This window comes from Opisthorchis viverrini (genome assembly GCF_000715545.1).
Source record: "Opisthorchis viverrini unplaced genomic scaffold opera_v5_97, whole genome shotgun sequence".
NCBI lineage: Eukaryota > Metazoa > Platyhelminthes > Trematoda > Opisthorchiida > Opisthorchiidae > Opisthorchis > Opisthorchis viverrini.
Genome location: NW_008751753.1, coordinates 766,182 through 783,174, shown reverse-complemented (window position 1 = coordinate 783,174; position 16,993 = coordinate 766,182). Strand labels below are relative to the sequence as shown.

General features: G+C 41.2%; 1 protein-coding gene across 1 annotated transcript in view; it reads left to right on the top strand.

Annotated features, from left to right (window-relative positions):
* Positions 1-2,893: 2,893 nt before the first annotated feature.
* Positions 2,894-16,993, top strand: part of T265_05263 (hypothetical protein) — a gene marked incomplete at both ends in the record, with an annotated part of 15,958 nt that continues 1,858 nt past the window's right edge. The window contains 4 exons of the mRNA XM_009170232.1: positions 2,894-3,064; positions 3,107-3,383; positions 3,708-4,072; positions 14,229-14,693. Of these exons, the coding sequence (XP_009168496.1) occupies positions 2,927-3,064; positions 3,107-3,383; positions 3,708-4,072; positions 14,229-14,693 (1,245 nt within the window). The remainder of the gene's footprint in view (positions 3,065-3,106; positions 3,384-3,707; positions 4,073-14,228; positions 14,694-16,993) is intronic.

The following is a 16,993-nucleotide window of genomic DNA, read 5'->3' as shown; positions in this document are numbered from 1 at the left end:
CTATGCTCCCGAAAGCAGGCCGACGAAACCAGCTGCGTCTCCGGACAGCAGTTTTTACTCGACCACCACAGGCCTCTCGCCCACCAAAGGCACGGATGCCATGGGGGAGGCATACCCCACATGTGAGCAGCTATCAACACCTACCTCCGTAACAGAGGACACAGCTGCAGCCGTGCACTCCACAACAATTCACAGCCCCTGAACTGGACTGAGTCAGATGTGCGGGAACAAGAAGCGAAGCTAATCTCCAGCTCTACTCCGTCAAAAGCGGTCTCTCTGCTTGTGGACACAACTGTCATCCAGCACCCCGACAACCAAAGCCATAAACATGACTACAGCCATCCGGAAAATCCATCGTACATCCAGTTGGCTGCGCTGATCACTAGCGGATCGGACGTCCACACGAACACGAAAGAAGAGCGACTGTAGCCAAATAAGCCACATGAAAATCGCCAGATTAAAAAGCTGCTGGCTGGCTTCAAGGTGCAGTCCTCCGCGAAAACGAGCCCCTTGGAAGCGCCACCAAAATCAATACTTCTTGGTGTCACAATCCAGCGCTCATGGCCTCACAGAAACACTCCTCCGGTCAAACCGCGCCACAACACCCAAGAATCCAGAAAGCCGAAAGCTTGCAGCAACGCTTTGATCAACAGCAAATCCGGTCGAAGAAAAGAGGGGTGCTGAAAGAGACACAAACAGCATCAGTCGAAATTTTCGCCCACGAAAAAAAACTCCGTCCCCCAAAGCCAAAAAGCCCGAGCAAACCGGGCTCCCACGGAATGAAAAAAGCCTCGCTAGCGAAAAGCACCCCCAGAAACCACAAAGACAGGAAGCAGACAACATCAACCCAGAGGCCCCTTTGGAGCCTTGGACTCAAACCTGGCGAACAACTATTAAGTCTTCTAACCAACCTGGTCACCCATTTTTTGGCTCCTCGCCCTCGGAGGCAGCACAGACAGCGTTGAAATGCATTTCCATAAACTGCCTCAGCCTTTGCAAAAAACTCGGCGATGTTAAACAATCAGTTTGCCTTAAACAACCGTCCACAATCGCGACCACACAGAGCTGTCTCATACCATATGTCTCTGACGCGGAGATCTCGATAGACGGTTATTCTATTTTTTGAGCTGAGTCAGGATCTTGATGGAAGCGTCATCCACGCTGGCAAATGATTTACACATGGTGTTTCGTCAGTCGCTTGACGAAGGCCGCCTTCCTTCTGCTTGAAAGGAAGCGATTGTCACGCCAATCTACAAAACTAGGCAGCGGGAATCGCGCGGTCTTCATCCTGGAAGGCGAGTAACATCAACATCACGCAAACGTTTCGTAATCTCTTTGATAACCCTCTGCCGTGTGAACGTTTGTCTACCTGTCTGCTTCCACCACTGTGAGTTGGGTATGGAAAGCGACACTCCTTTCGGCAAACGATGATTCGGCATGCGCAACATATGGCTTAACCAACGCAGCTTCTGGTGATGGACACATTCTTCAATGGAAGCACCCGTTGCATACCCGGGAACTCGCTTTCTAATCGCCGGATTCGCTGACACTAACGCACATCGGCTCTGGTTCTGAGACAACGATTGTCGAAACCTGAGGTTGTTAGTAAAATGGCCGCCTATGTAGTAAACCTTAGTGCTATCGAAGCTCATTTATATGGTCATCATGGTTTGGAATCAAAGCAACCGTCAGACGGAATATGTCTACTTCAGCCTTTTGCTTGCTACAAATGCTTACATTGTTGCTTCATTCTTGGTAACACCGGAAATCGATCGGCGATTTCCTGCCCACGAACGAATTAGCTGCGAACCCAATAGACCGCACCACTGTAAATTTCTTCGAACTTTCTCGTTCGCTCGAGCAGATGACGCAATTCTTCCCAGATTTTCTGCATTCTCTGATACTCACTGGCAATATCATTCTGGTAAACAGCTCACGATTTCTGCAGTTTTATTCTTCGTGAACACTATACTCGCGACAGGATGGCTCCCCCACCGTTTCAGTCAAAACATTTTCCCGTCAACGTCATCGAGATTTGTATATGTTTTTTATCGATGGAAAACCGTGGTCCTCGGCGTCACAGCTAGCTTTTCGCTGTACTGAGGTCACTGCGATGTGCTACTTTGATGAGTGGCATTTTATTATAACTTTACACACCATTCTGGCATGCCTAAACTTGCTATCGTCGGTGGAATCTGCAACAATCCACGGACACCTCCTCTCCTGGAATTGGTAACAATCTAGACCTTAGTCCGAGTGGTGAGGACCTCAATAACACTACCATGACCCTAAAAATTTTACAGCTTCAATTCTGCTCACATTCAAATAAGCACCATTAAATTTACCTTATCGCGACTGTACCGTGAGTGTTTAACCCCTGACTCCAGATTGACGTCAATTGTCAGGCCTACCTGACCTTCAAAGCGTTACAGACATACCATATCAGTGATACCTAGCTTCTGATCAGAGCCGAAAGCTGTCCAATTTTTCTCTTCCAATTTACGTAGCAAAAATGGAAGAAGAACCCACACACATGTATCCAGAATCGACGAAACCGGTAGGATAGGACACACTTGCTCCAAAGTGCTTGAGTGTCTTCACACCACCACTGAGCTCACTGATTTAAACTCTTCCTCGTTCAACCCATCCTATTATTTGATGCGCCCCTTGTAAGTTTAATACCTTGACGACGCAACCGGACCCGGTTATATCCATTCCATGGTCCTCAAGGACTTTTACATGGTATCCGTGTTCTCTCTCACTGTTTGTGGATGAAATATCGTCCTACTAGATGCGAGTGGCCATATACTCCTGTGTCGAAATGTGGCTGTATTTGTAATTAATGGTACATTGAACTCAACAAAGAAAGGCGGGCCGTGTAAACCTCAAAGCCGCGCTGCCTTCAAATGTTGTTTTAGATTCCGTTATGACCTCAGGTTGTGGGGTAATGAATGAACTATTTTATGAAGAATCCGACCAAAAGTGCTCACTGAGTACATTACCAGATCAAGAGGCTGTTAATTTTGCACCTACATTTGATGGACCTGTGGGAGGTTCTTTGGAGGTATTCTGCAGTTGCGATATCCTAAAAATCTAACCTGATTAGGTTCTCTATAGTTCTTTAACCCACGACGAAAAGGCAGAATTGGATTCTACGTCAAGAATGAGTGGCTCTGTCAACTTTAGTACAACTTACAGGAAGCCATGCAACTGCGCCAAGTCTCATTGCTTAAAGCTTTATTGTGAATGCTTCGCAAGGGGGAATGCTTGTGATAATTGCAACTGTAGTAATTGCATGAATAATATTATTCACGACGACGCCAGAAGGCGAGCCATTAAATTGACTCTTGAAAGGAATCCTTTTGCGTTTCACCCAAAAATAGGTAGGTGGTTAAAGTAAAAACATGTTCACATCAGGTGAAAATGATCGGAAACACTCGAAAGGGTGCAACTGCAAACGATCCGGCTGCCTAAAAAACTACTGTGAATGCTACGAGGTAGATTTTCTATGAAAGCATTTTAATTTTAAAGGCAAAAATTAGCTGCTCTGATCTTTGTCGATGCCAAGGATGTAGGAATTTGGAGAATGGGTGTGCTTCCAGAGGCAATACGCAGATAGAGTCGCTTCATCTTGGTAAGCAGAAGGGCGGTTATGCACATAAGAAGTGAGTTCAAAAATTAACGCATTGATTCCCCATTGTTTACAGATCCTTATTTTGTTTCCCTCATTCGAACCAAGGAAACTTCCAGGAGGGAAACAATGGTGGATTTGTTGCTCTTCCGCATGCAACTCAGGCGTTTGGACAGAGTACGGAAGTTGCGGGCGAGCTTTATCCTTACGAACAATGCCTTGGTGAATCAGTGTAAGTTTTGTAGCGCCAAAACTATCAAAACTCCAATTAGTATATCCACCGGTTTCCTCTCAGTAGAAGTCGCTGAAGCCGCTTGCAGTTGCATGCTTGCTCAGCTGGATGAGACAAAACAACGGGATTCTTCTCCATCGCAACAGGAACGCTTTGTCATAGAAGAATTCGGCAGGTGTTTGGAGCAGATACTCGACACTGCAATGAAAGTACGTACTGACATGTATAGGTGCCTCTTTTCCAAGGTTCAAATGATGCACACTGGTATCGGAATATTTCTTCGTGGTATTTTTCTGGATCAAAGATTAAATTTGTGTTTTTCACAAAGATGCGCAATTACCTGGTTGAGGTTTACGGAGTGATATCATATAGCTTTCCGTTTAAGTCACTTGCGGCGAAGTAATACGTTATTGTACTTTATTGTTCTGCGTTATTGTGAGTACGTCTGTAAGTATAAGACGGAAACCTACACAGAAAAAAATTAATTGTGCGTGATGTTACTGAATGCCAACCGTCAATAATTAGTTCGATCAGGAAGTCAAAGTGAGCAGTAATTGTACATTGCATTATAGCAATATTTACATGGCATAGGCAAGTGTACAAGCCAAATAGTATGGGTAGATTTATAAACTGGCAAACTGGTTGTTTTTTGTGCTGCGTTGCCGAGTTACAATTTGCCATGCGTTCCATAGTAGCACGAGCATAAAACGCCGTATAAAGCACTAGAGTGGCACAAGAAGTGAAGGTTTGTTTTCAAAATTTATCTTATTCGGTTCTTTGGCATTTCGAAATCCCTAGCAATTGCTTACCGTAACTCAGCTTTGCTCAACCACGACAACCATCCGCATACAAGCTTTGTACTTTGCACCAGTGAGCCTTCTGATTTTTTATTTATGTAATTTATCTAAAGAGGTCAAGCACTGACACCCGTGAAAAGGTGCCAATTGGTAAGGTACGTTACCAGATACATGAATTTTTAGGTGACTCACAGGGCACTATGTAACATAATCCTTGGCAATTTTTAAACTAAGCTTAGCAACAATCTAGTTTCAATAATTGATTGCTCGCAGATGCCTGACTCCTCAAGTAAGGAAAGCTATCTTAAAGGTTTTAAAACAGAATGAAAGGACTTTAGAAGCCAGGATAACTTAGTAGCATCAGTCTAGCACATTTTCTCTAATAATGTTAACCAGGGAACACCTCTTTATTAATGCGCAGCTCAGGGTGTGATGCGCAACATAAATAACGAAAGTCATCAGAAGACTGCAAGAAACACCAAAAAGTGGGATCCCTTTGCAGAAAACCAAAAACACCTGTGATATATAATAAAAATTGAGCAACACGTTTGGAACTGATTCGGAATTAAAAATCGAGGAAACAGTAGCATGCTAAGGTGTACTTTGAGATATTGTCAGTAAATTAAGAAAGATTGGTTACACAGCACTCAAAACGCTTTAGTGTGGTATTGTTCTTTTCTAAGTTGCCTTCTGTGTTTGGTACTTTCTTGTCAATAAACATGGATATGGTATCAAACTTTTATGCTTTTGGGAGGACAGGCAATGGACATTGCGAAAGCCTTTTTAGTAAGTTGTTACTGGAGCCAGAAATGCCTTAGTAGTCAGGGTATGAATTTGCTGGCCTTAAGGTCTGCGGGTTGAACCAATCTTAGCGTCTTATAGGCTTTAAAAAAACTCAGCACTATCCAAGTCCCCCTGTTTCATCAGGCAGCACAGATTGCTTGAGATATCTCAGTTTTTAGGAAACAAACTTACTATTTGAAAGTTTTGTTGGTCAAATCCAACCTCAGAAAATCGATTTCTTGTCTGAGGTGGAGCAACCTGACAGGATCTTAGCCCTCATGCTTCCTTAATGTGGCACAACTGCTATGCAAAAAGGGTGTTACAGCCGAACATTTATTATATTTCATGCAAAGAGGGTGTTATAATTGAAAGCTTCTTGTCACTGACCATAATTTGCTCATAGTTGACATGTGGTCGAATACTTCTAACAACTGTCCAACATATTTCATTATGTTTTGTCACAAAAAACAATTTGATCCACTTGTTTCAATTGTGATAAGTGTGCTCGATACAAAAGTTTATTTTGGGTGCTGCGCAAAACGGTAAGGTATCGGTATTCAAATACTAAGATCTGTCTAATTGTAGTGATGCTATATAGAGTAAACAGAACCACATACTTTTATAAAGCCAAGCCTATTGCAACCTTTTTGAACTGCATCAGTTTGGTTCAGTTATTTACCCAGACTTAAAAAGATCCGCTTTATAGATATTTTGTATTTATTTCGACAAATACACCATGAAAAGCTTTGACAGTCTACGCCTGTAGGCTACAGATACATCCATTTATTGAGTACAGTGCGCTTCATGTCACCCAGTGGTTAAGGCGCGAACTTACTGGCCGGATGACCCGAGGTTCGAACACAACCTCTGCACTCAGTTTTCTTGTCTGAGATTGTGCACTCTAGCAGTACTTTAGCCCTCCAACTTTGGGTGACATGGTAACTAGCTAAGCAACTGTAAATTGTGCCACGATGACAAGAAATATCGTAGAAATTAAACGTAAAACTGGAGGTCACACTGATTTAGGTTTATAAATTGATGAAATCACGAGAAATTGTTCAGTGGATCTTGCTTAAAAAACTAACTGGTGCATAAAATCAGCTTTCTAAAATATCAATAAAATGATAAAAACAAACAGCTCAAACTTCACAGCATATTCTAATTCCAATTCTTGTTGGTTATTTAGAAGGTTGACAGTTGTGTTGCCATGTATCGTTCATATTCTTTGGTTTTCTGTGTTGGATGTAAGATTCATAATGTCTCTCATTCATTAAACACGTGTTACACTCAAATAGTCATGAAAACTAAATTATACATATGAAAAACCTTGCATGCAATGTTTTTTCTTAATGTTAACCGGACTTTGGAACCTAGGGGTTCTTTAAACTGATACTCTATTTTTCGCGTCTTAAGATGTAGTGTCCTTTAATTCAGTGAAAACTAGAGCCGTTTTGCTTTAATTAAATGAACCTTATCTGCGGGCTGTGCAGTAACTGTTGAATTTATCTGCTTAGTTGGTAACCTGTTATGTTGAAGCCAGATAGGCATGGTTGCATAGTTGTAATCAGTAGACTAGTGAATCCTGTCTTCTCAAACATCAGTTATTTTAACCCTGATTTATGGAATGGGGATAAATTTCATGCGTTATACTTGCCGTTTCTAACTAGATTTTTGCATTTTTCAAAACAGGAAAAAGCGAAAAGCTTATAGAAAGTTTTATTCACATATTTTGAGGGATAAATTTATACTGGTGTTTTCAAACTTACATTGAAAAACCCGTAATTTCCTCTTACATAATTGCAGGTACTCTGTTTCATGAAAAATACCAAAGTTATATTAAACTTGAATGACAGCAGTAGCAGGATTTACGGTGGTCATCTACTTTGCCAAGGATTTTTTAAAAGATCTCACATTGATCTGTGTGATTTGTTTTGACTGCTTTATCAAATACAAGAAAAGGAACTTCGTAGAAACGTCAAGTGCTGTTTATAACATTTGATGCAACTGAAGAAATTTTAACCCCCCCCCAGAATGTTGTCTATGGAAGCTTTTAGCAGGCCTAACATTGCATACCTAATTCACTTAGTATTCACAGTCTGCAGGGATATAATCTCTAAATTGCATCCTTTAAATTCTTACCACATCCTTCTTGCAAGCAGAACGCTTTGCTTAAGCTGAAAGTGGCATCAGCTTCCCTAGTGATGCAATAGTTGAGTGTAACATATCCTCAAAAATTAAATGAGTGGTAACGGTACCACGAAGCTTGATACACCATGTTGAAGGTGATTTAAAGTTTCTGACAATTAGTGCTGAACCTGTTAACTTAGGTGCATCCAGTGTGCCCTGAATGGAGAAACGGAATACAGTTTCCAGATATCTCAGCTATTTGAAATCAAAACCATGATCATGTAGGAGATGTACTGCTGATTTTTTCTTGAGGGCAATGGTCAAGTCCAGAGCTTCAGTACATTAATGTGTGCAAGCCTAAATATACGTACCAAAAGAAAGCAGGGTAGGTCAGACATGTCTCTCAGGCACACCTAAAGAGCTGAGGCAGCCTAATCCTGTGGAATTCGCTGTAGAATGAATAAGACATGGATACTCGATGGTGCCGTGTCTACTTTTTTATTGAGTACATTCGTTATTTTAATCTGAGTTGGTCTTTCTCACATTACAAGTAGATATTTTCACAAACGATTTTGAATGTCTCATTAAATTCAAATTAATTTGGACTACAAGACGATAAGGTTTTTTGCTAAGAGGATATAAAAGACGTAACAACATCTTGCAGCTTCTTAGCGTGATCCCCTTAACAGGCTGAGGCATCCTTGAGACTCTTTGCTCGGCTGACAAAGCTTTAAGACATACTTTTCAGCAGATAATAGGAGTATTTTTTGTTTGAGTGGCCGTTTAGGAGCGAAGATATACTAAGTACTTAAGTACTTTCGTTTAATGAAGTTGGACTAAATTATTTGACACTGTCTCATAATCGTGAAATTCAATTGTTTTCAATGGTAAAATAGTGGACAATTTGGCCTATCATGACTGGTTGTTTGGTAGTAATATGAAACAGGTTACGGTGTTTGGCACACGGTCTCTGCTGTACCGCTTTTATATCAATAGTGAATTTAACGCCCAGTGAATATAGTGTGACTGTATCAAAGATGTATGCTACCAATATTCTATCATGGCAACACCCAATTTCACAAGTTCCGCGCTATCTGCAGTGGCCCGGTTTGTTACAACTTCGATCATTCTCATCATAGCAGACTACGTCATTAACTTTGGCTTGGCCCACGCTTTCTGAATTTTCATTCATTCACTTGTCCATTCAGTGTTTTTGGAATGACTGACTATTATTCTACTGGTTGTCATCTTTCCTGTATTCATTTTTCGAAAACACTTGTGATGGCTATAGCTTTTAATTCTTCTGCATTTGTAGAACACTGTATCATGTTCTTAAGCTTGCTAAACCAGACCTACCGACACAATTCTGTGCAAACTGAAAATTAGGATAAGTGATTATTCGTCTCTTAATTAGGCAGTACAGATAGCCGGCCAAATTTGGGATGCTATCAATCTTTGCATCCTAAAGTTCCAATAATTTACCACCATATATAATGTTCACCTTTAAGGTTCAACCTTCGGTGCACTTAACTACGGATCCAATATGTTTACCAACGAAGATTCAGACTAAAGTTACTGTGTGCTGCGATTATCAGACTTCCTATACAAGATCATTTAATACTGAAACGTGAGAACACGTCGTAGAGCTCGATAGCGAACTATTTCACCGCACTATAGTGGGTCAGTATCCTGTGGTGGTGTGGCCGTTCATTGAAAAGTGGATTAAGGCAGCACGACCACTATTTAGAGTAGTGACCTTGATTAGGAGAGTCAATAAACGCGCAATGTGAATTTGTGCACCAAAGGTCTGGGATAACTCTGTAGTAAGATATATTTATTGGAATGTTCACAAAAGGTATGCTGCTACACTGCTTGTAGTTTTCAGCTGGACTCAAATTTCTCACTCATAGAAAAAATTTAAACACAGGAGGAAGATGTACGTACTAAGTATTACTTATCACATTTCACTTTACGGTTAGCAATCCCACCGTATGTACTCCAGTAAAGCTACCAAGGTCTTCCGCGCTCAACGGTGCCCCATGTCCAGATGGGTCACTGTCGGTCTCATCGGCGGGAACTTCAGAAGGTACGTGAATACAGTGTACCAACATCGGTCTTCGTGGATGACATCCATGTATTCTACAGTCTGTAGGCTGTCAGAACCTTCTGGACAATACAGTCGAAATAGAAACAACTGTAGTACTCTATTTCCAGCTTTATGCAGCATATACTCAACCCATTGATACTAAACGAACTTGAAAAAACAGCTTCAGGAAGCAGCGTCTAAGTCTGCAGCTGTAATTGCTCCAAAAACTGAACGGTTTTCAAACGAAGAGTATCTTTTTGACCTGCGTTCCACTTAAAAAGGCTTGCGAAGGAGTAAATCTATACCGTTTGCGTGTAATTTAAATCTACGAAAGATTTTTAATTTTCTTCTGGAGCGGTCAACAGTCCACCCACTGATCTGGGCGTCAAGCAAATCTGGAATTTTTACCACCCAATGGTTGTGCACTTATTGAGCATTTTAATGCGTTCAATTTGTCAGTCAGTCTAACTGGAGATTTTAGATTTTCGTATTCATTCCTAAGTACAAGGTACCAGAAGGATGTGAAAAACTGCGAAAACTATTTGCTAGTACAAATATTGTGGTGATGGTCCTATCAGGTTCCCAAGATTGAAGTCAATCATGGCACATCAACGGTTGCGTAACACGAAGTGTCATGTGTATCGCGACGTTTTTTGGGACTTCTTTAAAACCCTACCAATTTAAACCAGAAAACATACGTAATCCCACTGAAATCAACCGGCGAAAAACAGATATACGTATTGGGAATATCAACTTAGTTAAGAAGCTTGTTGCATGCCAAACCAGGGGCGTCCAGTAGTATAATTATGTCATTTATTCTCGGAACCCGAGAGCTGATAGAATCTAAAAAATAGACTGATCACAGGCAAACATGTGCGGAGGAAGGTCATGTCCTTTATGAGGAGAAGGTAGTTTATAGTAGCTTCCTTATCCAGTTATAGAACACATGTTCAAATTAACAAAATAACTGGTCGTCGGTTTGTTCACTGGGGTGGATAATTTCATTGCAAACGTTTCATCATCAATCGAGGTGACGTCATAAGTGCGTTGTTAGGGTAAGTGTTGGGCAGCGTAGCGATGGGTCGCTGATTGTGCGCTGAGTAATGTTGTGTGTGTGTTAATATACGCGCTGCCAGCCGAGGCTGACCTTCGATCATCATTGGTCGTTCGGCTAGACGTTGCCATTGGTTGGGCTGTGATCCTGTGTCGTGATTTGTCGGTGACCACGTGACCTTGCAGCTTTGCCGCCCCACTCTAGTACTTCTGTTGGTGCTGGAGTGACCTCTGCCCTTGACTACTCTGAGTCCCATTTTGTGACCTTGGTTGATCTGACTCCAAGCAGTTTCTTTTTTCTTGGTTTGAGATTCTGGCCCCTTGCAAGTTTTTGTGTGTAGATTTGATCTATATCAACGAGTCGGTTGTTCATATCATTCGTACATTGGTCAAAGCTGACAGCTATAGTCTTCGACCGACACTCTGGGAGTGCTTGCAACTAACGTCAAGCTTTCCAAATCAGGACTTCTTAAGCGTTGTATTTAGACTCTGGTTGTTGCAAAGTAACACCCCTTTCACGCGCGATTCGTTTGGGGGAAGTTCATAGCCTTACTAGGAAAATATTGATCACTTTCGAAACCTTGTTTACGTTGGTGTTTAGAAGGGTGATTCTGAGTCGGGTCACTTGATGATTGTAGCTCTTCGCGAACATATAAAGGCGAATGTCCAAACCACTGTCCTTGAGTTCATGCCTACGTAGAAATGGTGTGAGACCGATTCCGAACTGCCTATCACAAAGAGTTTCATACAGGTTGTTTGCTTCCTTACGTCTTCTGCTGTGACGTTTAGTTCTCACCACATAGATATCATTTGGATAAGCGCGGTGGGTCAGCTACCATGATGTATCTATCTGATATACTCCCGAGTAGTACTACACGGAATTTCAGAATACGTCGTTATTTTCACCGACCTCTAGCGCGTAGGCGGCAGAAAACTGTATGGCCCAGCCACAAAGAAACTGATTTGTTATTGACGTAGATGATATAGAATACAAACAAAAAATCTTGCATTAATATGGTTTATTCGTCAATATGTGAAGTACCAGGTCAAACAAGGTCCGAACAATTTTTTTCTCGGAAACAATAAGCGACAGCAGAATCAAGTTGATATCCCAGCTCTTCAAAATCTTAGGCATGCTACCACCAAAGACCGGCTGATTTCGGCTTGTCGCTTAAAGAAGTTGGGTACGATCCAGGTAAATGTTCCCCAGTGATTGAACACAAAACTTGTTTTGGAGTAATGACTGCTTACATCCAGGTTGTGTTTGATTCACTGCGGTGATTAACTAACCAAGGCATATTTAAATGTTTCGAGTTTATGCAGATAAAATACTCATTCACGACAATTTGTTATTCACCAAAAATGGTCGAACAGTCACTCTGCGAACTTTGTAATGGCAATATAACCGAACCTCTTGTACCAAGAATGAAATTATTTTTAAAAAGATATATCATTTCTAATCGCAGGAAGTTACGCAAAACATGAAAGATTCTAGCCACTTATTTTGGAACTTTTTAGGGACACTCGAAAGGAGCCTTCCTATGATTTGACCTATGACAAAGTACTGGGGCCATTAGGACAGAAAACTTGACCAATAACTTTGGTTTACACGAATCAAGTCGGTGTTGTATTAAACGTCGCAGAGATGGGAAGGTGAATAAACTGGGTCAGTTTCAGTTTAGATCCTTCCAATATTGATTACTCTGATGATTGAGATGTAGAGGAAGACCACTTGAAATCATGGCTCATTTGAAAACCAGAAAACGTAGAACGCATATGGGAAAATCCAAATTTATCTGGTACACTATTCTGAGTTCAGTTGCGGAAAACTAGTCCAAATATCCTCTAGACGGTAGACTGCCTCAAATGCCACTTGCATTTCATTCTAACCTTTTCGGTCGCAAATCCCTACTTCGACGCAGTGGAAAACTTCAAGTGTAAATAGGATGCCATATTCCCCAAACACCCTAGTCTTATACAAAGTTGGTAAACTATACATCTATGAGGATCACACCCCAGGATTAGTATGCGGCGCTAAACGTCCAGATATACCTCAAAAGTGGGACGAAATTTGTAGGTGTTTTATGATTTAACCACCCCTAACATATGCAGCTGCCTTCACTGGTCTGTGAAGCACAAACCAAAAATCCTGTTATCATTCAAGGAACGTAATATGGTTTGCTTGCTTTCCACCATCCAAATGAACTATCACGTTCAGATCACTAGCGAAAATTCATCTACTCTCTTTTGTACCAAGCACAAGTATCGTGTAGCAGATATGAAACAAAATCCAACACGAGTATGATAGCAAGGAGCGAGTTTGCTCAGCATGGAAGAAAATTTCAGGTGCGTAGGGGATTTTCATTACGAGGCTGAAGAATATGATGAGAATTCTTTCAAAACACGGCATGTTTCTTATCCGACCTGTCCTGGACTGGTAGAGTCGAAAGATTCGTTTGTAAATTCAAAAATTAGCATGCTTCTTTCAACATTGAGAACAGTCGTTTCGTGGCCGATATTTCAGGAAGAGTGATCCCGAGATTTATTGAGTAATTTAACAGCTTGCTGTCCTTCGTGTACTTCGTCAAGAGTTGATGTGCACAGCAGTGGATTTTGTTTGTAAGCATTTTAAATCTACACGAAAACTTATGCAACACAACCATTCTACGTATTTTGTGGTGAAGTTTCTCTGTTTATACTGTTCCGTCTAATTCGTTGCTAAATTCACTAACCAATTAATTAATTAACTAATGAGTATCGGGTAGATTCCTGAGAAGTGTTCGACGTTTTGTTGAAGCACGTAGGTTTGCGGTCGATGAATGTCATGTATTAGGATACATAGTAACTTTCATTTGAGATGTGTTTGCGATTCGAATGTTCAATCACTGATTTCTAATGCTATTATTTTTTATGAGACATTATATGCCAAAGTGATTAAAGAAATAGGTAATTGTTCTTAGTGAGATACACTCATTTTCAAATAAATTGGGTTTTACGAAAGAATCACCTGGAACCCAGCTAAATCTCTCGATTGTGCTATTTACAGGCAACCGTTTTATTATGTAGCTTTTTGAGACCCTTTCTCAAAGCTGTTTTTTCACATCCCGTTTAATTTCGACCAAACACATGTCAGGGAATAAATCAGCAGCCAAACTTCGATCCGAATGCCGTAATTTGACTTTAAGCTTTGAAGTTATGGCCAACAATGGACACCATCTTTGACCTGCTCTAATACTAACTGGAAAGTTGCATTTGTAACAACCATCAGGTCGCGACGTTTACTTGCCTGAACAATAAATAGGTAAACGAGATTTGATAATTTTCTGTTAACCACAGCTGATGAGTGGCTGTCATAGACTTGCGAACCAACACTCAACCAACTCATCGTTTTGACATTAGGGTCTTCAGAATCGATTACCGCATTACTTAAAGGAGATTGAGGGAAATCTTTTGTAGTAAACATAAAGCCGCCCAGCTAACTGATGTATCCTGTTGTTCTCCACCTGTTTGCTCTTCTAGTTACATCGCGAGTCTGGCTATGCAGATATGATGAATTACCCGGCTGTCGATGGTACAGCCAATCCAGATTTTATCACAGTACTACCAAGTGGAGAGAATGACATTTCCCATTCTTCCCAATCAGTGTATGAAGCGGATCCGCGGATTGATCTAATGTACAAGTCTTCTCATTCTCTGCCTCCTCTGCCCAATATGCGAATAATGAACGCATACGACCCCCAAGGCGCTAATTTTATTGATTGCCGTGGACCGATCTGTAACGAGGATTATGGTTATGCAGCTCATGTGGTGTCCTCAGCCATACCAAATTCAATTGAAGAACGCTATCCAATAGCTCAGTCAGTTGCAGAAGCGAATGGACAAACAAGCTTGCTTGCACCACCAGTGGCGGAGCCGTATGGTTTCAGTCAGAACCTTAGCGAGGTGCAGTTTCCACTGGAAGTTATGGATTATCCACAAATGCAGGTAGAACACTGGTTTGAATAACAAAATAACAGTGTTAGCATAGAACAGAAAACTTGAAAAAGCCATGAAAATTTCAGGCAGCAATCATGGTTCTTTAAGCAGCATAGTAATACTGAATAAAGAGCGTCAAAGACCAACAATAAATCATCTTGCATGAGAGTGAGTGTCTTCGGCTGTGCTCAAGGTTTTATCACATTGTAAAACATTTAGCTATCTTTTCATGGCGGAAAGTCATTACAACTCGACATTTGATTATGCCGTTTTGCCGTCTAACTTTGTCCAAACACAATCAGTGTAGCAATGCGGACCTATAAAATAGAGTCAAGTATTTTTCGCCGTTTCATGAGCATTAGTGAGATGAAACTGCATAGCCTTGAGTCTACGTTCCTAAGCTGATGGTTGTTGTTTATTCGTCAAGTTCTACCTGAAATGAGAATAATGGTACAATTCAGTCGTTCGAAAACATATGGTGGGTCTAAAAATAAACTGTACACAAGAAAAAGCAAAACATCTCAGACGACCTGCTAGATCTCGGTTCATCTCACTAAAATATGCGACAAACACATGCCCGAATCTATGTCTGACTTCTCCTACTTAGCTGTGAAAAGTAGATGAAAAGTGTACGTGTGTTTTATTCGATGTCGTGTACTGCCTTTCTTTAACTCAATTGGGCTATTTCCTGCTCCTCATCATCGACTGCACAACGTCAGTTTTCATCACTGACGCTTCGCAGCTGAACGGCCATAATTAATTCGAAAGTAAAAAAGTGGATGGAGAAAGGACTTGGTGTCAAGCTTATCATAATCATTCCGGAGTGCATTCACCTACAGATACTCTTTCATGCAATCTGGATCGACAATAATGACAATAATGTCACTGACACATTAGTAGCCATATGCTGCAATGTCTTCAGTCATTTGCAGGGAGAACTCCACACCGGAAGGCGAGTTTAATGGACGGTATCAAAAATTTCCATAATCTCTTTTGTACTCCTATTTAAAACAAACTACGATTCAGTATGTTGAATAAATGACCGAGCCACAGCACCTTTCAGTGCTAGGCACAGCACTCGAGGGAAGTCTGCTGCACAATAGAACACGTTCTCTAATTTGCTGGCATTAGCCTACACGAGTTTCGGTTCCGAGATAACGGTTACCCAGGAACTGGGGATTTATCAGATTCGCAGAGGTCATTTATCACAAACACGATAAAACAGCCCGTGCTCTAGGCTGCTCAATGTGTCTCTTGGAATCCGGTGATGTGCCACTTTTCCAACTAGACGTCTCAACTAACTAAACATGCTCTAACTCTCATGAATCTGTAAATTGGCGCCATTCTTCAGAAAACAATCGGTACTTTTGTAACTTCCAAGATACATAAAGAGCTCCACAACACGCACTACCTGACCTTGAACTTCGAATGTTGTGTTCAGTGAATGCACGCCCGGAAATACGACCTAACACTTTATGAATGTACTAGTAGGCTGGTTGATCTGACACCCTGAAGGTGTCTTCGAATCCACACACAGTGGTGCGTTACCCTCAAAACTCCCGATTATCCCCCTGAAGTCGAGTCTACAGCTAAAATCTCAAGTGTAGCCGCAGTTCCAAAACACTGATGTCCAGTACGACCATTACTGATTGCAATGGATGACTTTACCTTCGAGTAATGATATTTACTCAGGTGGCCGACAGTTTAACCAAGAATCTAACACTGTGCTGTACACCGAATGGCGAGGTGTTTGTCAACGCAAGGTTATTGGTTGATATAGCACCCGGTACGTGTCCTATTTATGGTGAGCCCTATTCAATAGACAGCCCATCAATTTTTATTGACAACCAAGCTAATGTGACAACAGAGTTTCATCACATGCCTGAGGAAGACGATTCTTATTTGGTCGTCCCACAAGCTCCTCATGTTTTTTCTCTGCCGAATTTTGTGGTCATAGTACATGGGTGAATGAATAAGCTTTGTGGATACCAGAAGTACCAATGTGATGAAAAAACTCATCGAAAAACTGGTTTCAACGGATTGATGAAACTGGAAAAAACAGTGAACGTATGTGACCAGCAATATAAATGTCGGCAGCTTTCGCTATGTCAGTTTCTTTCCAGATTGTCTGATTGAGTGGTTTGAAGTGCAGGCACCTCAGAATGCTTGACATAGACCAGCATTAGGTCCCCTCCCTCATCCACTTCTTCTCTCCTTTTCACTCTATGGCTTTTAATATAATTATATATATATATATATATATATATATATATATATAACTAGACGCACCTTATGGTTGCACGGTAGTG